The following is a 24,576-nucleotide window of genomic DNA, read 5'->3' on the forward strand; positions in this document are numbered from 1 at the left end:
ACTCAGGATGGTGCTGGTCCTTGGGGGTCAGAGTGGGATCCAGAGAAAACTGACCCTAATCATGGGCCTCAAGGTATTTGCAGTGGGGGAGCATCTTAAGCAGTATTGTACATTTCCTCGGGCTCTTGCGCAGAGGATAGATTAGAGGGGGCGGGAGTGGAGGCTGTAGTAGATGGGAGGTGATGGGGGTCCTGGCAAAGGTGCCAGCAGCAGAGGTGTTGCTGTTTAGTCGTTCAGTCGTGTCTGACTCTTTGCAACCCTAAGGACCGTAGCCTGCCAAGATCCTCTGTCCATGGGATTCTCCAGACAAGAATACTGGAGTGGGTTGCCATGCTCTCATCCAGGAGATCTTTCCGACCCAGGGATCGAACCTGCATTTCTTCCATCCCCTGCATTGGGAGGTGGCGTCTTTACCACTAGCACCACCTGGGAAGCCCGTAGAATAAGATAAAAGCTCCTTAGTGGGGTGTGAGCAGCCCCCTATGGCCTGGCCCTGGCCCACCTCTCAAGCTTTGTCTCTTATCACTTTCTCCACTTTACCCCAGTTTCTCTTTCTGTTCTCTAGATGAGCAAGGCTCTGTCCACTTCTGGGCCTTGCTTCCACTCTCTCCCACTACCTGCATATTGGACATGTTCCCTTTGCCCTTTAAGATCTCTTTCCATCTGCTCCATCCACTCCATACCTGGATGGCCGAAGCTCTTGTGGGCTGCATCAGGAGTCTTGTGGAATCCATCAAGTCTTGTGGACTCCCTTTATCCCCCTTGCTTTCTGTTGGTCCACTGAGGAAAGCAGGAATTTGGGGGCAGGAGATGATTGAAGGTGGTTATCTACCTCACAGCTCCGTCCTGCCCAGATCCTGGGAGCCCGCTGCTCCTCTTGGCCCTCTCCTATGGCTGGGCTCTCTTTCTCTGTGTTCTAGCAACCATTCCACCCCTCACCACCTTAGGTTTAAGGATAGCTGAGGCTCTCTACTGCTTCTAGCCCCAGAGTGCCTCGCTGACCCTTGTTGGTTTCCCTTCTCCTTATAAATCACGCTTTGATTAAACTCATTTTGGCCAATCTGTCCAAGTGTCCATGGGTGATGAGTAATATCTCAGTGCCACCTGGAGTTCCTGGTTGCAAAGCACAGAAATGGCTCTGAACAATGGGCAAGACCAGAGGGCTCACAAATACTCTCTTGAGGAACTTCCCTGAAGGTCCAGTGGTTAAGACTCCACGATTCCAACACAGGGGATGCAAGTTTAGTCTGTGGTTGGGGAACTAAGATCCCATATGGTGTGTGGTCAAGAAATAAAAACAAAAAACAATTCCTTCCTTTGAATGGTCAGTTAGTACCTGCTCTTGTTTTTTTATTTTTTTAAATTAAATTGAGCTATAACTTACAGTAAAAGTCATCCCTTTTAGGTGCAGAGTCATGTGAATTTTGACAAACATACACAGTCACAGAACCACCCCCACAATCAAAACAAAAAATGTTTTCACAGTCAAACCCCTCATCCTGCTCCCTAGCCCATGGCAATCACTGGCTTATTTTCTGTTCTTATATTTTGTCTTTGCCAGAATGTCATATAAATGATGTAACACAGTACGTTGTCTTCTGAGTCTGATCCAGCGCTTTTGAGATTCATCCACATTGTTGCTGCCTGTACCAGTAATTTGTTCCTTTTTATTACTGAGTATGGGGTTCCCAGGTGTCTCAGTGGTAAAGAATGCGCCTGCCAATCCAGGATTGGCAGGTTTGATCCCTGGGTCAGGAAGATCCCCTGGAAAAGGAAATGACACCCCACTCCAATATTCTTGCCTGGGAAATCCCATGGACAGAGGATCCTAGTAGGCTATAGTCCGTGGGGTTGCAAAGAGTCGGACATGACTGAGTGACTAAACAACAATTGCTGAGTACTAGTCCATTGTTTTGATGAACCACAGATGACGGACATTTGGTTTGTTTCCAGGTTTTGGTGATTATGGATGAAACTGTTACCTGAATTACTCAGTCTTTTGTGTGGATCTATGTCATCATTTCTCCTGAGTAAATTCTCAAAATTATTGAGTTATACAGTAATTGTATATTTAACTTTATTTTTTTGTTTTTTGGACACACCAGGGATCGAAGCTGTGCCCCTGCATTTGAAACACGGTGTCTTAACCACTGGACCACCAGGAAAATCCCGAGAATTAACTTTATAAGAAAATACAAAGGCTCCCCATCTTCGCTAGTATTCATTAGGTTTTGGTTTCTGTTTTTGACCCATCCTAATAGGTATGTAGTAACTGTATTTGGTTTCAGTTTGCATCTCCCTAATGAATCAGATTCAGATTTTTAAATGTCACACTTGCCTGGACTGGGAATGGTTGATTTGTAGAGTGGACTTGATTTTTTTTTTAATGCCAAATAAAGGTACTATTCATTTGTTATCTTGAAGTGATTATAAAAGCCATGGAGCCTGTCCAATATTTCATCCAGGGCAGGAAAAAGCCACCTCAGGAGCAAACCCAGAGCTCTCCCGTCCAGTCTGCTCATTCAGCGCCGTGGGGACACCCTTGTCCCCCTCCTTCCTACCCCCGCCCCTGTCCTACCCTGCCTCTGTGCCTAGACGGTGCACCCCACATTTTCACCCTTGGAATTCGAATTTAAGCTAAATGTCACCTCCTTTTGAAGCAGCTAGGATTTCTAGAAGCTTCCAGACAGTATGCAAGGCGATACTGTTGAAAAAAATGCGGCCTCTTTTGGGGCCAGAGTTGGATTTGCTTTTTTGGCTTTGTTCCTTACCAGTTGTGTGACTTTGGGCGGCTTAACTGCTTTGAGCCTCAGTTTTCCCTGGTGTAAAGTGGGTATAATACCTACTGCAGAGGTAGGGTTTTTGTTGTGTAAGAGCTGTCGTTGTCGTCACTATTCATTATTATTATTAATTTGCCTCTATTGTCGTCTCACTGGGCTGAACCATGGCTAATCTGTTCCTTGTTTGTCTCTCTAGCTAACTGCTCTTAAAGGGCAGACCCTGTGCCTTAAGCCTCCTTGGCCCCCCGGCCCTGCCACCGTGTTGATAAACCCTAGTCCCTAAACATATCTGTTGAAATGATGAATCTAAGAGGATTCTCAGGGAAGGCAAGTGGACAGAAAGGAATGGTGGGACTCAGAAGGGACCCCTCGCTCTCACCAGGCCGCGGAGCCCGATGAGGCAGGTCAGAAAAGGGGGACCCAAACGAGCGGATGCCCAGAATGCCGGAGGATGGACAAGAAAGATGCTGGAGAGGACCGGCTTTAAAACTGCGGGCCTAGTGACGGCGTGGGGCTGGAGGCTGAGGATGGGGGCAGGGGACGGAGGCTGGAGGGCTGCGGGCCCGGGGCGGGGCGCTGCGTGTAAAAGGGAGAGACCGAGGGGGGATAACGCTTGCACGCAGAAGGCACCCGGTCCGGCTGAGAGGGGCCTGGTGGATCCGCGGGCCAGACCCCCGGCCCGCGCGGGGAGCGCGCGGCGCGCGAGCGGCAGGTGCGGGGGGCGGGGCCGGCGGGGCGGGGCCGGCGGGCGGGGCGCGCGGCTCGGCTTCTGCGAGAGCCGCGCGCGGGGCTGCAGCTGGATCCCGAGCCGGGGCCCGGGCGGGAGTCGGGGCCGGGGCCAGGCCGGAACGGGCTCCAGCGAAATGGGGTCGGCCGACTCCAAGCTGAACTTCCGAAAGGCGGTGATCCAGCTCACCACCAAGACGCAGGTGCGCCCGGGGCCCCGGCCTCCCCACCCACCTGCCGGGCTGGGGGCTGGGCGGGGCTGGCGGGGGCGGCTGCGAGAACTTGGCTCGCCGGGGGCTGGGGAGACCAGCTGGCCAGGAGGGTTTCGCCGCAGCCAGGGCCGGAGCGAGACCCCTGGGCCTGTACCCCAGGGCTCCATCCCCTAGTCCCCCACCCCCAGCCTTCTCTCCCGGGAACATCCCTGTTTCCCGCAGCTGCTGCTGCCACCTTAGGCTGACGTGTGCCTACTCCCCAGGCCGCCGTCGCCGCTGTCCGCCCCGCTGTCGGCCCCCTCATTGCCCCTCCAGCCCCGCAATCTCCAGCCTCTCCCCACCCCCGCCCACCCAAACACCTCCTTTTCTCCTCCCTGCTCCTCAGTACCGACGATCCGGGAGGCACAGAACCGGTTGACTCAATGCAAACAAAGCCGGCGGTTGCCTTCCCGGATCGGGGAAACAGCTGGTGCGCGGTGGCGGCCTCGCTAGGCCGGGTCGATGTCCACGGCCAGAGAAGGCCTAGGACTTGATGGGAACACGCAGAGTGGCGGGCAGCGCTGCAGCCTGGCCAGGGGAGCTGTTCCCAGGCCCATGGAGTCCAGATTCCCAGCTGGGGACCACTGCTCCAGGGGCTCCCCTTTCCAGGCCCTGCGGAGGAGGTGGCTGTGTTTGCCGGTACCCCGTGTTCTCTGGGGCAGGGTTCAGAACCATCCAGGCTGCCCCTGGATTAGGTGCTGAGGGACCTGGGGGTACCCATCCAGGCTTGCACAGACCCCTGAGCCCACAAGTGGCACCGAGGCCAACTCCTTGCCCCCAGCACAAGGGCTGGCCCCAGCAAGGCTATCTCCTTGCCCATCCCTCTCTTCTCACTCCTTGAGCCAGGCCACTCTGGCCAAAGAGATGCCCATCTCTGCCTCCCCAGGTCCCCCACTTTCGAGGGAGTCAGGACCTGCTGCCAGCGGGGGATTTCCTTCTACCTGCACCCCCAGGGCTTTCTCATGCTCCCGGCAAGTAGAGTAGGTTCAAGGGAGCCATTTTCCCCACAGCCAGCTGGTCGCAGCTCCAGGGGCCAGAACTCTGGTTCCCACACGAGAAAGGTCAGGAGCCCAGCACACGCCCAGGGCCTCTGTAGGGTCCAGCCCCAGCTGAGAGTCATTTGATAGAAACCAGGCCTTGCTAATTGTCTCTGCCCCCAAGGCTCCTGGCTGTTTCTGACATTTGGCTTTCTTGGTGTGGGGCTTCTAGATCTGAGGGTGGCAGGTGGGCCCGCCTCTCGGTGGGGGGCCACAGGGAGGGGAGGGGAGGGGAGGGAGGCCTCTGTGTTTACCTGCCTGGGGAGAGAAACAAAACACCTCGTTGGAGGAAACCACCTTGTTGCCAAGGGCTGTAGGCTCGGCAGCCAGGGTCTCTGCCAGGCCAGTAGGACCAGCTCAGCTGGGTCCCAAAGGTTTCCTACAGGCTCGGGCCCCCTCCCCAAATTACACTGGGTCTCCATCCTTTCCTGGCTGTGGCCCTATGACAGGGCGGACTGAGGAGCTGGGGAAAGCTGGAGACAGTGAGCTGACTTGGGACAGGGCTGGAGCCGGAGATCAACCTGAGTCTCTCGAGAGAGAGCCCTGGGGCCCTGCAGGTGGGAGGGGACCTGGGCTGCCTGGAGGGAGAGACCCTCAGAGCCTGAAGCCATGGACCCTGTGTAGTGACCTCATTCAGACAGCTCGGGAGTCAGGGCCAAACCCCAGATGGTCGTTCCAGACCTTGCCACTCAGTGTCCCCAAGGAGATTCAAGCCAGTTGTCCCCAGGGTGTCCTCTTGTCCCAGGGCCTTTGTGATCACAGGGTTTTGCAGACAAGCCAACCTAGCCCCTTTTCCCCGTGGCCTGGGCCCAAGCTGGTTGGCTTTCCTGGCCTTCCTGTGCTGTATCCTGTTTTCTTCCTGCCTTGGGCTAGGCCTGACCCCAGTCCTGAAGCCAGCAGCTTTGGCTGTGTTTCCCAAGCCTTTCCCGGTGTGGGTGGAGCCCTCGAGGGGCATATTCCTGGATCTGGGACCCTCTCCTAGATACTTTCCTTTTGGAGATTCTCTGTCGTAGGCCAGAGGATATCTGGTGGGTCCATGTTCACACGTGTGCACACATATGAGTGTGCAAATGCTGTGGTGACACAGTCCTTCAGTACAAGTCACCCTTAGCAGGCTAGACCACTGCTGGTCCTTTCCTTCTCCCCCCAGAGAGGTCCAGCAGATGCAGCTGGTCCTCCAGGCTGGTGGGCGTCTGGCCTGAGCAGGTCCCAGCAAAGCTACGCTAAGAATATCTGGTTTCCCTCCCGGGTAGCTCAGTCCCTATGCCCCTGGCAGCACGGGCCTGCTCACCTCCACCAAAAATACTCTTTTAAGAAACTAGCTTGGATTTTAGAAGCTTCTTTGTGTTGGGTGGGGCTATGAGGCAGGAACTAGCTATGTGCCCTCCCCACTCAAAAGTTTCAGCGAACCTGGCCAGTACCTATAGCATCAAGCTAGCCTCCCCTGGTCTGGTAATGGTCACCAAACTGAAGGATCCGAGCCACAGCTGGGACCCGGAGAAGAGGTCCAAGTTGGGGATGGGGGAGGTGAAATCATTAGTCCTGAAGTTCAAGGCCAGCTCCCACAACTGGGACTTCCCTCTGCTTCAGAGCTGGGCTGCTCTGGGGCCTCTCAAGTTCCCTCCTAAGACTCTCTCCTCATTCTTAATTCAGTCCCCAGGTGACACTTGCCTGATGAACTAGGTCAGAGGTCAAGTGCACTCGATGAGCTTCTGCCCCTTTAAGCTTAAAAGGTAGTGGCTACATGGGAGGAGGAGAAAAATGGCTTCCCAGAGGTGCTCTCAGATGGGGGTGGGCAGGGGTCCTGCATATTTTCAGGGAGGCTCCTTCCCCACTTCCACCCAGCCACCCACACTGGGGGCGTGCTTCCCTGGACCCCAGAGAAGGTTGGAGGGCATGAGGACCAGCCAGCCGCAGCCCCAGGGCGCAGCTTTGGTCTTTGTCCCTCTCCCCCAGCTAACTTGCTCTACCAGTTCTGGGACCCAGGGTGTCCTGGTGCCAGGCCAGCCCTGAACGCTGTGGCCACTGACTGCCCTGTGCCTCAGTGGGCGGCCTTGTTGGGGAGTGGACCGGGGTAAACTGGACCCAGCCTTGTGCTCAGCTCTGCCCTGTGAAGGGGCTGAAGGGAATCTCTGGGACTGATCACAACCTTTAGCTGGACAAATACTGGCTGAGCAGCTGCCATATGCCTCAAGTGCACGGTCCTGGGAGAAGGGCTGGTGGAGGAGTAGGGCCTCCAGGCAAGTGTGGAGTCAGGCCCGCGATGCGTGACTGTGGCGGGTGGGGAGCAGGCTTCCAAGGTGGTGTCGAGCCCACTGGTAGAAACTCTGGGAGACTTCTTGGAAGAAGTGGCTTTAGAGAACACAATTTTTATTTTAAAGTATTTTTTTATTTGGCTTCACTGCACAGCACGTGGGATTTTAGTTCCCTGAGCAGGGATCAAATCTGCCCCAGCTCCCCCACTCCCCCCCGCCCCCCGCATTGGAAGTGCGGAGTTTTAACCACTGGATCTCCAGGAAAGTCCCAACAGAATTATTTTTTTAAACTAAGATTCACATTTTTTCTGATAGTAAGTGATGCGTATTACATGCCGATTTGTGGTAGAGCAGCCCTTTATCGGCTGTTTCAGAGAAGGCAAAAGTCTAATTTGATTGGAGCAGCCTGGGAAGGTCTCTTGCAGGAAGTGCTACTCAGAAGCGTAAGAGGACCTTGGTTGACCCTCAAACAGATCGACATTCAAAAGAAAAAAATAGCAATACGTGCACGTACAGGAAAAATATAAAGAAACAAACAAAAAAGCCACCCCGCAAGATAATTGCTATTGCCACTTTGTCATTTTCTTCTAGGCTTTTATTCCTCCATAACTTTACAAAAAATCATGATCATCCATAGTTAGTTTTATAGCTTCTTTTTTTCACATAACAGTGTACCATGAGCATTTTCCATTCATTTGTGTTCTTTGAAGGCATGATTCTTTTGGCTGCATAAATTGCATTGTATGACTATGTCTTAATTATTTTTTTGATGGAATGGTATGCAGGATCTTAGTTCCCTGACCAAAGATTGATCCCATGCCCCCTATAGTGGAAGTACAGAGTCCTAACCATGGGACTGCCAGGTAATTCCCTGAGAAGGACATGGTGACACACTCCAGTATTCTTGCTTGGAGAATTCCGTGGACAGAGGAACCCGGCGGGCTACAGTCCATAGGGTTGCAGAGTCAGACCCGACTGAAGTGACTTAGTAGCAGCAGCGGCAACTTTTTAAGCATTCCCCAATTGTTGGCTATTTAGGTTGATTCCAGTTTTTCACTGTTATCAACTCTTCAGTAAACATTCTCATACCTGCATGTCTCAGATCATTTCCTTAGTAAAGACTTCTAGGGTTCATGGTTCAAATTGGGTGTTCATATGGCTGACTATATGACTTAAAAGGCGTAAGTGTACTGAAGGCATGTTGCCTCAGTAGGTCTGGTCGGACTTTGGACAGTGTTGGGTGGGGTGGGCATGCGGGGAAGAGGGGATGGTCTGTGCAAGGGCAACCAGAAATACGGCAGGGCTGTGTTGCTGGGATCGTGAATACAGGTGTGCCTGTGCACGCATCCATGTGCACGCGTGTGTTTGTTGTGTGTCCGTGTGCGTGTCTGTGTGCCCAGGTGTGTGCTTGTGGGTGTATTTAGGTGTGATCTTGGCTGACTGTCCGGCAGAGGTCTGGACTTGGCAGGCAGTGGGGAGCCCTAAGCGTCTTTGTTGAGGGAGCAATGCCTTCAGTGCTGTGCTCTGAATGCTGGTTGGGGGCAGTGTGGCGGCGGGATTGAGGGGGTAAATTTGGAAGGGGGGCCCTGGCAAGAGTGGCCTGAGCTGCAGCGCCAGTGGTGGGTACCGAGAAGAGCGGATGTGGTCAGAGAGCCGTGGGGTGACTCCTTTAGATTCGGCACTAGTTGGGTGTACCGGGTGAGGGTGGAAGCTGGGGTTTAGGGGGCAGCCTGCGTGACTGGAAGTGGGCACATGTCCCCTTGGCTTCTTCCCAGGGGGAGGGGCACAGCCTGGCTCTGGTCCCTGGGCACGTGACTTAGGGGTGTGACCTGGGGAGGCCCCCAGGTGGCGAGGATCTACCAAAGGGGGATGGTGAGTTACTGGGGGGTCACAAGTCTCTCAGGGACTGGGTTGGGCTCTGCTTACTGAACTTAGTGCCAGCCAATCCCTGACCATCTGTATCAAGTGTCCCCAGCCTGCCTGTGCCAACCAGGGCTCAAGGCCACTGAAGGATGTCTCCACGGGGGAAGACTCCTGGGCACCAGCAGGAGTGGAGGAGGGGGCTTTCCTTTCCGGGGCTTCATTGGTTACAGAATTGGGCACACTGTGGGCCTTCTGGCAAGAGATCATGCGACTCTGGACACTCGGTCCCCCCACAGCCCGTGGAAGCCACCGATGACGCCTTCTGGGACCAGTTCTGGGCGGACACTGCCACCTCGGTGCAGGATGTCTTTGCGCTGGTGCCGGCAGCAGAGATCCGGGCGGTGCGAGAGGAGTCACCCTCCAACCTGGCCACTCTGTGCTACAAGGTGAGGGGTGCCCGGTCCCTCGCTGCCACTCCCACCTGAGCTGTCACCCCTACACAACCCCAGGGAGGCTGGAGCTGGCTGAGCCCTGTGGTCCAACAGAGCCGGCACCCAGGACATCCCCACCCAGTCGAGGTGGCCCCAAGGCTTCCCCCACTTCTCCCTCGGACTAGTCTCTGGGGGGGCACTTGCCACAGGTCAGCTCGTCTAGCTCACCTTGTGTGGTTGGTGGGCTACCCTGGTGGCTCAGTGGTAAAGAATCCGCCTGCCAATACAGGAGACGATGCAATTTGATCTGAGTCAGGAAGATCCGCTGGAGTAGGAAATGGCAACCCACTCCAGTATCTTGCCTGGGAAATCCCATGGACAGAGGAGCCTGGCGGGCTACTGTCTGTGGGATTGCAAAGAGTAGGACACGACTGAGCAACTGAGCATGAGCGCAACTGCGGTTGGTACTGTCAGTGTGGCCATTTTACAGATGAGGAAACTGAGGCTGGTTACTTCGCAAGGTCTCAGCCAGTGAGTGGTGGGCTGGGTCTCACTCCCAGATACTCCAGGCTGCCCCCTGGCCCATGCCCTGTCCCCCCAGGGTTGGTTGACCCTGTCTGGAGAGGTGGCCCTGCAGGTTGGCCCGGTTCCCCTCCCCCTCTGAAGCCCAGGGTGCCCAGCCTGACTCCAGGTGCCAGGGCCTCATCCCCCCTGCCTCTCTGCCCACCCCCGCAGGCAGTGGAGAAGCTGGTGCAGGGAGCCGAGAGCGGCTGCCACTCGGAGAAGGAGAGGCAGATTGTGCTGAACTGCAGCCGCCTGCTCACCCGTGTGCTGCCCTACATCTTTGAGGACCCCGACTGGAGGGGCTTCTTCTGGTCCACAGTGCCCGGGGCTGGGCGAGGAGGGGTCTGTGGGCCTGGTTGGGACTTTGGGGGGCGGGGGGAGGTGGGGCTGCGGGGACAGGGGAAGAAAGCTGTAGGGCTGGCCACCTTCCTCCAAACCTCTTCTGGGGTTTGGGAGGGGCCGGAGGAGGGGGGTCAACTCCTCCTCGAGTCCTGGGTTTCTCCCCCATGGGGGTCCCTGCCTCTGCAGCTGGGCCATCCCCCCGCTCACCCCACTCTCTAACTGGGATTCTGTCCAGACAACTGGGGGTGCGCGGTGTTGGGTGGGCGGACCCAATGATTCTCAGCAGGGCTGAGTTTAGGGGGCTCACCTGGCCCCTCCCAATCAGTGGGGAGGCCTCCTGACTGCTCCCAGCCCCACTCCCCACTGTCCCCCTTCTGCCTTGGGAGGTTTGGGGTGATCAGGGGTCCATTTCCTGTTCCTTCTCCCCCTGCTTCCTCTCTCCCTCCGCCGTGGGTGCCCGCCTGGGCCGACCCTGTCTTCCACTCACTCCCCAAGTCCTGGGGCCGCCTCTCCTCAGCCAGCGACTACTGAGGGGCCTCCGGGGGCTGTTTCCCAAGCAGGGAGAGGATGATGACGAGAATGCCCGGCCCCTGGCCGAGTCCCTGCTCCTGGCCATCGCTGACCTGCTCTTCTGCCCAGACTTCACCGTGCAGAGCCACCGGAGGAGCACTGTGGTGAGAGCCCCCAGCCCCCACCCCTGGCCCAGGAGGGCCCTGGTCCCAGGTCGGGGCCAGTTGAAGATCCCTGGGGCAGGGCCTGCCCTGGGAGGGCCAGGATGCCTGGCACGCATGGTCCCAGGAGGGGGTGGCGGCTGGCACAGCTGGAGGGGAGCCAGCTGGTGTGGGCCCTGCCCTCTGTATCCGGGAGGCAGGGCACAAGCGCCCATTGTCTTGGCCTGGGCTGCGGTGGGGGTGGGGCTGGTGCACTGGAGGCCTGGCCCCTCACTTCTGCGGTCAATGGACTGGCCTCGAGGGTGGCCCACCCCGCACACTGGCGTGCCATCAGGGGCTCCCGGTTCCGCTCTGCTCACTCCCTGTCTCTCTTCCTCTCTCACACTGGACTGAGCAAGCACCAGACTGAAGGAAAATGAGCTTTCCTAGCACCCGGGCTGCTTTGAGGGTCCGTCTTTAGGGGAATATGAGGGTCTTTGCTCCCCAAGGAGAGTGGGGGCGCTGATCTCTCTTTGACCCCGTCCCTAGGACTCAGCAGAGGACATTCACTCCCTGGACAGCTGTGAATACATCTGGGAGGCTGGCGTGGGCTTTGCTCACTCTCCCCAGCCCAACTACATCCACGACATGAATCGGTGAGCTTGTTCAGGCTGGACCCCAGGCCTGGCCCCTACACAGCTCAGAGAGGGAGCCATATGTGGGGGTCTTTCAATGAGACCCTTGGCTTCCCTAGTGGCTCAGTGGTCAAGAATCCACCTGCAGTGCAGGATACCCAGGTTTGATCCCTGAGTCTGGAAGATCCCCTGAAGAAGGGCATGGTAACCCACTGCAGTATTCTTGCCTGGAGAATCCCATGGACACAGGAACCTGGCTGGCTACAGTCCGGGGGATCGCAGAGAGTCAGACAAGACTTAGGGACTAAAGAATAACAGAGGAGACCCTGCCCGCCCATTACCCAGCTTCAGCCTCACAGGGATAAAACGGAGTCACTTCATGGACCTGATCGAGAGCTGGGCAAGGGGCGTTCACTCCTCCAGGGAAACTGGGAACCTCAGGGTAGGCTCTCTTCTGTCCTCTCTGCCCAAGGATGGAACTGCTGAAACTGCTGCTGACTTGCTTCTCCGAGGCCATGTACCTGCCCCCAGCTCCGGACAGCAGCAGCATCAATCCGTGGGTGCAGTTTTTTTGTTCCACAGAAAACAGGTGAGGGGCCCCTGGCCTGCCTTTTGGTTTCCCCACCTCCTGCTTGCAGGCGGCCAGCACTGAGGCCATTTGCTGGTGAATGTGTCTTATTTGAGGAGGCATGCTGCCTCCTGGTGGTGATAACCTATAACAACAGCTGCACCTTACACCAGCACCGTCCCTTCTGGGGGCCCTGGGTGACGGGTACCTGGGTCCTCCATCTAGAGCGCCATCCAGTAGAAGGATAATGCAAACCACATATGCAGTTTAAACATTTTTAGTAGCAGCATGTAAAAAGTTAAAAAGAAACGAAGTTAATTTTAATTATGTATTTCTTTTAACCCAATATATCTGAAACATCAGTATTTGAGGTGTAATCACTAAACAAAGTTGTTGAAATGTTTTGAATTCACTTTTCATCTGGTGTGTAGTTCACATTTATGGCACATCTCACTTTGGACCAGCCACGTGTTAAGCTGTCCGTAGCTACATGTAGCTTGTATTAGACAGTTTATTTAAGTTTGGCTGTGCTGTGTGGCCTTGCAGGATCTTAGCTCCCTGACCAGGGATTGAACCCAGGGACACAGCAGTGGGAATTTCCTGGACAGTGCTGTTTAAATGGTGGGTGGGTGGGAATGTGATGAATACTCTGAAGAATGGGGAAGCCTGGCCCACGTGGGGGCACTTAAGGGCTCTGGGGAGCAAATGAGTTCGTGGAGGCATCACATGGCAGGACTGCATACTTACAGCAGGTCCGTATGCTCCAGCTGTGCAGCTCCCGTTGTGCCCGGGGCTGTACTGGCAACATGGGGTTAGTGCCCCTAAATGTCGTGGTTCACCCTCTTCCAGACTCTGACTCCCACATGACACGCCCCATCTTCAGGTTTTGCAGCCCTTCCACCCAATGTCACCCATGGCGCAACCCCCAGAGGTAGAGAGAGTCCAGGTGACTCCCCCACCAGGCACAGTTGAAAGCTGGCCAGGGTTTTCTTCCTCCCCAGCCTCATCAGGCAAACGGCCACCTTTGCCACTTGATGAACCTCCCTAGGTCTCAGTTTCCTCATCTGTAAGGTGAGGAGCTTGACCTCTGACACCTCACAGATCTCTGAATGGAGGCCTTCTGTGGCCTGGGAGCTGGGGAATGGGGCACGTGCTTTGCTTCCTGCCTTCCCTGTGGGCCTCCAACCCTTCTCTGAGGCCCCAAGGGAGGGTACCTGCCCTGCAGAAACCTCAGAGGCATGTCCTTTATACATTTACCCAAGCCCGTAGATTATATAGCGTTGAGAGTGAACTCTGGAGAATTCTCCAGTGGTCCAGAGGTTAGGACTTTACACTTCTGCTGCAGGGGGTGCGTGTTTGAGCCCTGGTGGAAATAAGATTCCACATGCCGTGGTGCAGCCAAAAAAAAAAAAAGAAATGAACCCTGATGTAAACTGTGGGCTTTGGCTGACAGTGATGTGTTCATGTCGGCTCATCAGTTGTAACAAATGTACCACTCTGGCGGGGGATGTGGATGGCGGTGGAGACCGTGCATGTGCCGGGGTAGGGAATCTATGGGAAATCTCTGCCTTCCCCTCAGTTTTACTATGAACCTAAAACTGCTCTAAAAAAAATAAAGTATTTTTTAGGGACTTCCCAGGAAGTCCAGTGGTTAAGACTCTACACTTCCAGTGCAGGGGGGTGAAGGTTCATCCCTGGTTGGGGAACTAAGATCCCAGCTGTAGCCTGTGGAGCAGTCACAAAAATATATATATTTTAAAAAAAAATTGAAAAAAACCCACAATAGGCTTCAACCCCTGGGGGTGAAAATCTAAAGGGTGTGGACATGATATTCTACAAAGAGCCCCTCAGGACTGGCCATCCCTGTCTTGGTAATGAACTCCTGGCCCCCAACCATCCCTGCCGGGGTCCTAGATACAGGCAAGGAGGGAGGAGTAGTCTCTCCCAGGAAGGAGGGAGATGAGCTCGTGGGGCTGCTCCCTGGCCCGCAGACCACAGCCTGGCACTGAGACAGTGGGTGCCGAGGGGTCGTCCTGGCCGACCTGCCCACCTGGCCGCGGCCGCGAGTGGACGGTGGGCGGAGTCCCTGAAGCCCCGCCCTCTCCTGCGCAGACACGCCCTGCCCCTGTTCACCTCGCTCCTGAACACCGTGTGTGCCTATGACCCTGTGGGCTACGGGATCCCCTACAACCACCTGCTCTTCTCCGACTACCGGGAACCCCTGGTGGAAGAAGCGGCCCAAGTGCTCATCGTCACCTTGGACCACGACAACGCCACCAGCGCCAGCCCCACCGTGGACGGCACCACCACGGGCACCGCCATGGACGATGCCGACGTGAGCACTGGAGAGGGCGGGCCGCCGGCGCCGCCAGGCTGTGCGCGGGTGGCACCCTCTCCAGCAGCCCGGCAAGGGATACCCGGCGGGCACCTCATGGGGGTGTCTGCGGTCAGAGGGGCACTGCCACCTAGGCCTGCGGTGGGACAGGGTGGGGGAAAGGGCACCTGCTGAGCCCTGGCTCCACCCTCTGCAGCCTCCAGGGCCCGAGAACCTGTTTGTGAACTACCTGTCCCGCATCCATCGAGAGGAGGTGAGTTGAGCAATGCTCTTGCTCTGGCGTGTTTTTTTTTTTAAGTAATTACTTTTTGGGCTGCGCTGGGCCTCCCTTGCTGGGCTCAGGCTTTCTCTACTTGCGTGAGCAGTGGCTACTGTTTGTTGCGGTGCGCGGGCTTCTCACTGCCGTGGCTTTTCTCGCTGTGGAGCGTGGGCTCTAGGCTCGCTGGCTTCAGTAGCTGCTGCGGACCCAGTGGCGGTGGTGCATTGGCTTAGTTGCTCCGTGGCATATGGGATCTTCCCAGACCAGGGGTCGAACCCATGTTCCCTGCTTTGGCAGGTGGATTCCCATCCACTGTACCACCAGGGAAGTCCTCCGGTGGGTTCTTGATGCCCACTCCCCACAAAGGCTGTGGCCTTGCAGAGGGTGAGAGGATGCAGATAAGATTGGGGGTAGGGAGAGTCCTGACCCCTACCTGAAGGAACCACGGTCCTGGTGAACTCGGGGTTGGACCGCAAGGGTCTTGAGCCTCAGAAAAGGGCTGATGGCCTCAACTGGGGGAGGGTAGCTGGGAAGACTTGCGGGAGGAGGTGGCTGTGATGGTGGGTTGGGTAGGGGAATTACAGTGGACGGAAAGGCCAGTCAGACCTGGGTTCGTGTGTATTGTGACCTTGGGGGAGGTTGTTGTGCCCCCGGGACTCTAATCTCTGCAGCTGTGACATGGGGATAGGAACCGCGTCCATTCCTCACAGTGGCTGAGAGCACTGTCTGGGTAGTGGGTGCTCAGTGATGGACAGCTCTTCTAGAATAGACTGTTCCTCACGTGTGACAGGGTGCTGGGAAGGGGCGGGAGGATTGCACCTGTCCACAGGAGTCGAGGTGGGCAGGAGTTCATTGTGTAGATGGGGAGCCTGTTGTCTGGTGGAGGAGTAAGCTCTCCAGACCTGCCCTGGACCCAGCTTTAGATGGGCTACCCCCAGGACAGCTGTTGATGATGCTGGAACCTATGGTGGGAATCATGCTCTGGGTGGGGTGGGAGTGGGGGGAGAGGAGGCATTTGTGGGGGGCCTGGCCAGGAAGCCGGGACTGCAGGGAGCGGGACTGGACAGGTGTCTGCCTTTACCCCACCTAGGACTTCCAGTTCATCCTCAAGGGCATAGCCCGGCTCCTCTCCAACCCCCTGCTCCAGACCTACCTGCCCAACTCGACCAAGAAGATCCAGTTCCATCAGGAGTTGCTGGTCCTCTTCTGGAAGCTCTGCGACTTCAACAAGGTGGGCTGGCCCCTGTGGCAGTGCGGGGGCATGGGCTGGCTGGCAGCGGTCCCCCCTGTGATGCGGAGGGCATCTAGGGAGACTCCTGGGAGGGGCGGGGCAGAACTGCCCCTCTCCTGACCCCGCCCACCCGTCTCCGCTCCCCCCAGAAATTCCTCTTCTTTGTGCTGAAGAGCAGCGACGTCCTAGACATCCTGGTTCCCATCCTCTACTTCCTCAACGATGCTCGAGCGGATCAGTGTAAGGCTGGGGTGGGCTCGGGATCCCTGGGGGGCGCTCCTCGCCGAGGGGCGGCTGCGGCCAGTCTGTCCTGCCCCCTCGCAGCTCGGGCCCTGTGCCCTGACCTCCCGGGAGGGGCTTCTCCCCGCACCTCCACCCCAAGATGGGTCCCTGCCCCGGACTCCCTTCCCCGCCTCCCCACCCAGCGAGGTGACCCTCCCACGCCCCGCGCCGCAGCTAGGGTGGGCCTGATGCACATCGGCGTCTTCATCCTGCTGCTTCTGAGCGGGGAGCGGAACTTCGGGGTGCGGCTGAACAAGCCCTACTCCGTGCGCGTGCCCATGGACATCCCGGTCTTCACCGGCACCCACGCCGACCTGCTTATCGTGGTAAGTCAGGGGGGAACCTGGAAGTCTGGGGGTGACGTGCCCTCGGCTGAGACTGGAGGCGGCGGGGGCCCCGTGGCTGACCCTCTGCTCCCCGCATAGGTTTTCCACAAGATCATCACCAGCGGGCACCAGCGGCTGCAGCCCCTCTTCGACTGTCTGCTCACCATCGTGGTCAACGGTAGGAGGGGAACCAGGGCGCGCCTTTCCCACGGTCACCACCAGGGGGCGCCCGGCCACAGGCTGACCTGCCACGGGCTCCCTGGTTCAAACCTGCTGGTTCCAATAGAAACATTAGCATAAGGTCAGCTAAGTGCCTACAGGGCTTCCCAGGTGGTGCAGAGGTAAAGAGCCCACCTGCCAATGCAGGAAACGCAGGGGACTCGGGTTCGATCCCTGGGTCGGGAAGATCCCCTGCCGAAGGGAATGGCAAGCCACTCCAGTACTCTTGCCTGGAGAACCCCATGGACGGAGGAGCCTGGTGGGCTTCAGTCCATGGGGTCCCAAGGAGTTGGACACAACTGATCACACAACACAACAACAGCGGACAAAGTACCTATTGGCCAATTTTCTTCCTTCCTTCTCTCTCTCTTTCATTTTTTTCCCTTTTTTCTTTCTTAATTTTTTGACTGCACTGCCTAGCCTGTGGCGTCCTATTTCCTCAACCAGGGCTCAAAACTGGGCCTTCCATCACTGGCTCCATCCCACAGATCTTACCTGAGAATGCATTTGTGAACAAGACAGCCTCCCACCCTTCCCCATCCCGGTGAGGGAGAAAGATACGAGGCAAGATCGGTCTATGACAGATCAGTCTGTGATGTCAAGCCGTGTGCAGCCTTGTGTCTCTGACTCCCCCTTCACAGGCTGTGCAGAAAATCCATATATAATTATATGTGGAATATCAGCTTGATATTCTACTTAATTAAAAAAATTTTTTGTTGTTTCGGCTGTACTGCATGGCTTGCAAGACCTTAGTTCCCCAACCAGGGATGGGACCCAGGCCCTCTGCAGTGGGAGCTCAGAGTCCAAACCATTGGGCCACCAGGGAATTCCCAGCTTAGTATTCTAGAAAGATGTAAAGATCCTGAGTTTGTATCCCTGCCCATCACTTTATAGCTGGGCAATTCTGGGCAAGTTTATGAACCTCTCTGAACCTCAGTTTTCTCATCTGCAAAATGGGAATTGTCTCCTGTATCTACCTCCCTCTCAGGTTTGAGGAGGAGTGGGGGAGATGGAGTGTGTGAGTGGCTTTGTAAACATGGCTGTCCACAGGGGCGGGGCCCAGGTGGAGCCCTGGGGCTCTGCGGGAGGCGTGTCCAGTGTGGCCTTGGCCTCTGGGGCTCAGTCTTCCTGATATTTTGGGGGGACTTCCCAGACAGGGGCAGGGAGGGTGTGGGAGCGGGAGCACTGTGTCCCTCCCAGGCCCTGGGTGTGCAGGCCTGTTTGGTGGGGCCCCAGAAGTAAGCCAACCCCTCCCCTGTAGTGTCCCCCTACCTCAAGAGCCTGTCCATGGTGGCCGCCAACAAGCTGTTGCACCTGCTGGAGGCCTTCTCAACCACCTGGTTCCTCTTCTCTGCCGCCCAGAACCACCACCTGGTCTTCTTCCTCCTGGAAGTCTTCAACAACATCATCCAGTACCAGTTTGATGGTGAGGTGCCGGCCCAAGCCCCTGGCCTGGCCTCGGGGACGGGGTGAGCTGGGGTGGGCAGAGGAGAGGACTGCTTCCCATCTGAGGAGGACACAGCCCTCCGATCCCCAGTTTGTTTGTCCTGCATGCATGTATTGAGTGCCTGCTGTATACCAAGCCCTGGGCCTGGTGAGGGGATTCAGTGGGAAACCAAGCAGAGCACCTCCTGCCCCGTGGAGCTCGCAGCTGGGGAGGGAGGCATGGAGGGGGACTCTGAACAGATGGTCACCCAGACAAACAGGTCATCTTAAGTCTGATGGGAGGGAAGTTCAGGGTGTCATGGGCCTGCTGGGTGTCAGAGATGCTGGGCTGCCTGGTGTCAGTTAGGTCCTTGCCACTTAGCTCTTAGGGCAGCAGAAGAAGGGGGTGACAGAGGATGAGGTGGTTGGATGGCACCATGACTCAATGAACACGAGTTTGAGCGAACTGCAGGAGATGATGAAGGACAGGGAAGCCTGGCGTGCTGCAGTCCATGGGGCCACAAAGAGTCGGACACAGCTTAGCAACTGAACAACAACAGTGGGTATGCTTTTGATGATGTCTGGTGGTCAGACCTTGTGTTCAGTGCTAGACTGATGGAGATACATTCTCATCCTTGAAAAGCTCTGGGTTTCAAGGAGGCAGACATGTGCACATGTAGCTAAAATGCAGCCCTTTTTTCTATAATGTGGTGGTTTAGTTGCCAAGTCACATCCGACTCTTGTGACCCCGTGGACTCTAGCCCGCTAGCCTCCTCTGTCCATGGGATTCGCCAGGCAAGAACACTGGAGTGGGTGGCCATTTCCTTCTCCATTTTTCTATAATGAAATTATATGCATTTGGGGTTAACATACGCACACTACTAAGTATAAAATAGATAAGCAGCAAGGACCTGTGGTATAGCTTAGGATTGTTGCTGTTTAGTTGCTAACTCATGTCCCTGATGCTGGGAAAGATCGAGGGCAGGAAGAGAAGGGGGCGACAGAGGATGAGATGGTTGGATGGCATCACTGACTCAATGGACATGAGTCTGAGCAGGCTCCGGGAGATGGTGAAGGACAGGGGAGCCTGGCGAGCCGCAGTCATGGGGTCGCAGAGAGTCAGACGTGACTGAGCGACTGAACAACGGTGAACACTTAGCTCTGTGACTGCACACGTCAGCTCCTGAGCCTCAGTTTCTTCATCTGTAAGATGGTCGTAAAAATAGTTCTGAGAGTCCCTGTCTCCGAGGGTGTTGGGAACACTAAGTGAAATAATCCAAGAAAGCACTAAGCACTGGCCTGTGACTTAAATATTAGCCGTTGTTATCATTTCCAGAATAAATAATATTTGCATTAATTGATCAGGGATGAAGGGCTTCCCAGGTGGCTCAGACGGTAAAGAATCCACCTGTCAGTGCAGGAGACCTGGGTTTGCTCCCTGGGTTGGGACGATCGCCTGGAGAAGGGACTGGCAACCCACTCCAGTATTCTTGCCTGGAGAATCCAGGGACAGAGGAGCCTGGCGGGCTGCAGTCCACGGGGCCACAGGAGAGTCGGGCACGACTGAGGGACTGACACCAGCTCATTGGGGCTGAATGGGGTGGGGACACAGGGCGGCGAGCGGCGGGGACGGCAGGCACTGAAGGCCCGGAAAGCATTCTTGTCTCCCTCCGAGCCGAGGGCGTTCGGCGTGGGCGCACGCCGTGCGGTCCTTCCTCCCGGTGGCCTGGCTTGGGGGGCCGTCAGAATATTGAACAGCTGCTCAGTGAGCTGTCAGCTCAGCGGACATGCTGAGCCCACCCGGCTTTGCCAGGTGTTACCCCGGTGTGCTGGGTGGCAAGAGGGTCCCCCGGGTACCAGGGAGGGGCAGGGGTGAGCTCAGCCCAGAAGCTCTTCTCCTGACAGGTGGCATCGCGGCGTCGCCTCAGCCTGACACCGGCCCCCCGCCCCCAGCACCAGCCCTGCCCACAATCCCTTTCTTTTGTGCCCTTTGCTGTCGCCTCCCCCTCTTGCCCTCCAAGCTCCCCCACCCCAGGAAGCCGCTCCAGCGGAAGGGATGGCAAGGGGGCCTCGCTGAGACACCCCCCACCTCCCCATCCGCAGGCAACTCCAACCTGGTCTACGCCATCATCCGGAAGCGCAGCGTCTTCCACCAGCTGGCCAACCTGCCCACCGACCCTCCCGCCATCCACAAGGCGCTGCAGCGGCGCCGCCGGCCGCCTGAGCCCTTGTCCCGCGCGGGCTCACAGGAGGGCGCCTCAATGGAGGGGTCCCGTCCTGCCGCACCGGCCGAGCCGGGCACCCTCAAGACCAGCCTGGTGGCCACCCCAGGTCCGGTGCTGACGGCTGGCAGGGGGCTGTGGAAAGTGACAGCAAGGGTCGGGGTGGAGGTATTGGGGGAGCCTGGGAGGGCTAGCTGGGTGGGGGGACTGGGCCTCTGTGCTAGACAGGGCAGGGGTTCAGACACAGCATCTCTAAAGTGGAGGGAAGCTGGGGACTTGTGGGATGGAGCTGTGCAGAGGTGTTTGAGGAGGGGCGCTGGGGCAGGAGTCCTCACTGCCACCCTTCCCCACCCCCAGGCATTGACAAGCTGACGGAGAAATCCCAGGTGTCGGAGGATGGCACCCTGCGGTCCCTGGAGTCTGTGCCCCAGCAGAGCTTGGCAGAGGACAGCCCAGCCATGGAGGTGGGCCCCAGGGGATTCGGGGCAGGGGGCGAGGCTGGGCGTTTTCCCTTCCTCCTTGGTCTCAGAAATGCGGGCCAGGCCAGGGCACTCTGGGGTCCCCTGCCGCAGGGGGCCGGGCACCTGGTGCTCAGGGCATCAGGGTTGGCACTGCTGACTCTCTGCCATGGGGGTGGGGGGCTGTCTTTCACAGACCCCTCCCTTGTTTATTGGTCATGGGCTCAAGCCCTTGGCCTTCAGCCTCCTCATCCATCAGCCTTATCAAGGCTGGGCTGGCCTTTACCCCATCTGCCCAGTCAGCCCCTGGCCCTAAACCTGTCACCGGGCTGGGCTGGGTTGGGCAGGGCCTGGGGCCCAGGGCAAAGGGTGCTGGGCTGGGCCATCCCCTCCTTTGGGAGGGTGCCCCCTCCCCCAGCATGGGCCAGGGCAGAGACCTCCTTGCCCTCCGGGTCCCAGGCTGTGGGAGGAACTGTCTGAGGACCTGATGGCCTGCCCTCCACCCCCGATCCATATCCTCTCCTGCCATCCCTCACTCTCGTTCCTTCTCGGGGACCAGGAGCCCAGCCAGGCTTGGCGGGAGCAGCGGCGACTGTCCAGCGCATCGGCCAATGGGCAGTGGAGCCCAACGTCGGAGTGGGTGAGGGTGGGGCAGATGGCATAAGGTGTGTGTGTGGGGGGGCGGTCAGGGGCTCCTGGCTCAGGAAAGGCTTGGATGGGGATGGGTCCAATTCCAGGGACTGGCCTGGGGTCAGGTTTGGGGTCAGTCCTGTCTCGTGACCTTGGCCTCTCTGGCTTGGTTGCTTCCTCTGTCTACACTGTCTAGAGTTGGTTCCCCAGCAGGGTTAAGGTACAGCTGTCCACAGCCCTTTCTCAATAAATCACCCTTTCCAGTTTCCTTCCTTGCATCACTTGCTCACTCCCTAGCTTGTTTCCTGACCTCAACACTAATTGTGTTTGCACGGGGATACGAAATGTCCCAGCCTTATCACTATCATGAGGATCAAAGGCATGGTACACGGTACACCTTCCACGAGAGGCCGCAGCCCCTGCACGAATAACAGTCACTATTCACGGGCCCTGCCCGGTTGCCAGGCCCCTGCTGTGATGAGCCAGGATGCTTTCTGCCTTTGGGGGCCCATGGTTCCAGGTCAGGGGTCGGGTCTGTGCCAGAGCCTCTGGGGGACTGCTTTGCCAGCCGGGGAACCCCGGTGCCTCCCCCAGGTCCTCTCCTGGAAGTCGAAGCTGCCGCTGCAAACCATCATGAGGCTGCTACAGGTGCTGGTTCCGCAGGTGGAGAAGATCTGCATTGACAAGTGAGGCTGGGGGTGTGGCTGGGCAGGTGGGCTCTGGGGGCCAGCCCAGGCCGGGGGCGGGGCCGGGGCCGGAACGGGTGAGCCCCCTGCTCCCCTTGACCTTCAGAGTGGGCACACTGGAGACCCCCGTCTCCCTGACAGGGGCCTGACGGACGAGTCGGAGATCCTGCGGTTCCTGCAGCACGGCACCCTGGTAGGGCTGCTGCCTGTACCCCACCCCATCCTCATACGCAAGTACCAGGCCAACTCGGGCACGGCCATGTGGTTCCGCACCTACATGTGGGGCGTCATCTACCTGAGGTGGGCTCCTTGGGGCTGCTGGGGGTCTGCTGTGCCCCCTGAGGGTCGGCCTCAGCTCGTGGGGTTGATGTCAAGACCGTCCACCAGGGTGGTCTTGTCTGGTGGGGGCGGGCACCCACTGCCTGGGGTGGTGGGGGCCACCAGGGTGGGAGGAGGACAGGCCAGTTCCTCCCCAGTCTTTTCCTCGAGGCCGCCCGGCCCCCGGGTGACCATCGACTTGCTCGGCAGGAACGTGGACCCACCTGTCTGGTACGACACAGACGTGAAGCTGTTTGAGATCCAGCGGGTGTGAAGATGGAAGCCTGCAAGGGGCAGGGGCCAGGGGAGGGTGGGGACGCGGGGTCCCCAGTGCTGACCCCCGATCCACCGTTCTGAGCTTTAAATAACTCCAGTCAGGGCTGGGAGCTTGAGTGGCCAAGTCCTGGGAGGCAGGCCCCAGAGGCGCCCTGTGGCTGGTTGGTGGGGACCCACTCTGCTCCCCGCCTGCAGGCTGGACTCTCTGGAACCTTCTCTCTCTGGGGCTGCAGCCCCCTGACCCCCACCCAGAACTCCCATCTCTCTCTGGCTGCCCTTCAGGACCCGTTTCTAAGCTGACCCTCAGTGCCCACCTGGCTCCTGGGCTGCCCAGTCCTGGAGGGCACCAGGCCGCTATGCCCTAATGGGCTGCCCACAAGGAAGTCTTGGGCTGTCGTTCCTGGAGGTGCCTGCAAGGATGGGGGGAGCCTTTCCAGGCCTCCTACCCGGAAACCACCTGGCCCAGCCCCCGCCCACTGTCAGGAGCCCGGGAAGAAGGGAGAACAGGATGTTCACGGAGGGGACGGGGCGGACGGACGCCAGGAGCCAGACTGGAGGGCCTCACGTGTGTTAGGGTTTGGAATGGGGGGTTGAGGGTCTCCTGTTGTATTTTTCCGGGTCAAGGGATGTAGCCTGCCTGTCTCTTACACAGTAACGGGGGTGAGGGGATGGGGGTGGGGAAGCCGCCGTTCAGCCCTCTCTCCCCTTTCCCACCGCCTGGATATTTGGGTGGGGAGAGGGGGTCGGGGGGCCACCTGTCCCTCTGCCTGGTTCTGGCCTCCGGTCTCCCTCACCCCACCCGTGTCAATACAATCTTTGCTCTGTACAATCGGCCTCTTTCCATAATAAAACCCCCCTCTCCAGGCCCTGCGTCCTTGTGCTTGGAGGGGAGGCAGGGGGTTCAGCCATGGCTCTTGTTTTCAGGGACGCTGGGACTCTGCCTGCCAGAGTCAGGCCCAGAGGGCCCTCGGCACACGACCAGCATCCATCATTTTCTTGGGTGAGGACATGGAGGGTTGGGTTCCCTGGCCGTGGTGCCCCCAGAGAAAGAGCTCACACAGGAGAGGCGAAGAGTCTGCCTCCCAGCCTCCTGCGTGACCCCCAGGGGCTCTGCTGGCCACCTTGGGGGTCCCTGGGACTCTAGCCCCATGCTCACCAGCACCCAACTTTGTGGGGTACAAGCTGGCCGGCAGGGGCGGAGCTGCCCTTCCCAGGCCTCACCCTGGGCACAGCTCACTGTTTGCACTCAGCTCAGGGAGATGGATGGGCTAGGAGTGCCTGCCCTCCCTGTGTGAAGACTCAGAGGACCCAGCAGCTGGGGAAAGTCCCCCAGGGCTGTGTCCTGACAAAGCGGGGGGCTGGCGAGGGGTGGGAGGATGCGGAAGCCCCAGCCTCTCTCTTCCCCTCTCCTGCCGTGGCTCAGACAAGGGGAGGACTTAGGGTTTAGGACAAAGGGTTTAGACCCCTCCTGGCCCAGAAATAGGACTGTTCCAGCCCCACAGCCCCGCCCAGGAGGACTGTCCCTTCCCACTGTATGTGGAGCGGCAGCTCTGTCCCCGGGAACAAATGCCACGAAGCCCGAGTGGAATCGATCAAACAAACAGGGTTTATGGCAGCGGCAGAGAGAGCTGTTGAACCCTGCCTGGCAGCTAATTAAGGAGCTCATTAGGAGACAGGGCGTGTGGGGAGACACGGGCAGGGCGGCCTGCCGAGCCACGAGCTTCCAGATGTCCTGGGCCGAGCTTGGGCCAAGCAGGAGGCTGAGCCCCCAGGCCTGGCTGGGGAGGGGCTGCGCCTCCCCAAACTC

General features: G+C 57.9%; 1 protein-coding gene across 2 annotated transcripts; it reads left to right on the plus strand.

The window, feature by feature from the left end:
• Positions 1-3,542: 3,542 nt before the first annotated feature.
• On the plus strand, positions 3,543-23,632 carry HID1 (HID1 domain containing). Of its 2 annotated transcripts, none has more exons than XM_055408639.2 (19): positions 3,543-3,709; positions 9,209-9,358; positions 10,079-10,249; positions 10,807-10,923; positions 11,449-11,555; positions 12,007-12,123; positions 14,215-14,437; positions 14,634-14,690; positions 15,787-15,927; positions 16,077-16,167; positions 16,384-16,535; positions 16,635-16,713; positions 18,016-18,180; positions 20,283-20,510; positions 20,759-20,865; positions 21,419-21,499; positions 22,084-22,175; positions 22,317-22,475; positions 22,704-23,632. In XM_055408639.2, exons 1-19 carry the CDS (start codon positions 3,644-3,646, stop codon positions 22,765-22,767), a joined length of 2,367 nt encoding a protein of 788 aa, XP_055264614.2. In that variant the 5' UTR covers positions 3,543-3,643; the 3' UTR covers positions 22,768-23,632. The 2 variants fall into 2 exon arrangements, with proteins under 2 accessions (XP_055264614.2, XP_055264615.2); XM_055408640.2 differs by having other exon boundaries at positions 10,810-10,923.
• The last annotated feature ends 944 nt before the right edge of the window (positions 23,633-24,576 follow it).

The sequence above is a fragment of the Moschus berezovskii genome, chromosome 20, assembly GCF_049115385.1.
Source record: "Moschus berezovskii isolate FMDL1 chromosome 20, NW_MosBer_1.0, whole genome shotgun sequence".
Lineage (NCBI taxonomy): Eukaryota > Metazoa > Chordata > Mammalia > Artiodactyla > Moschidae > Moschus > Moschus berezovskii.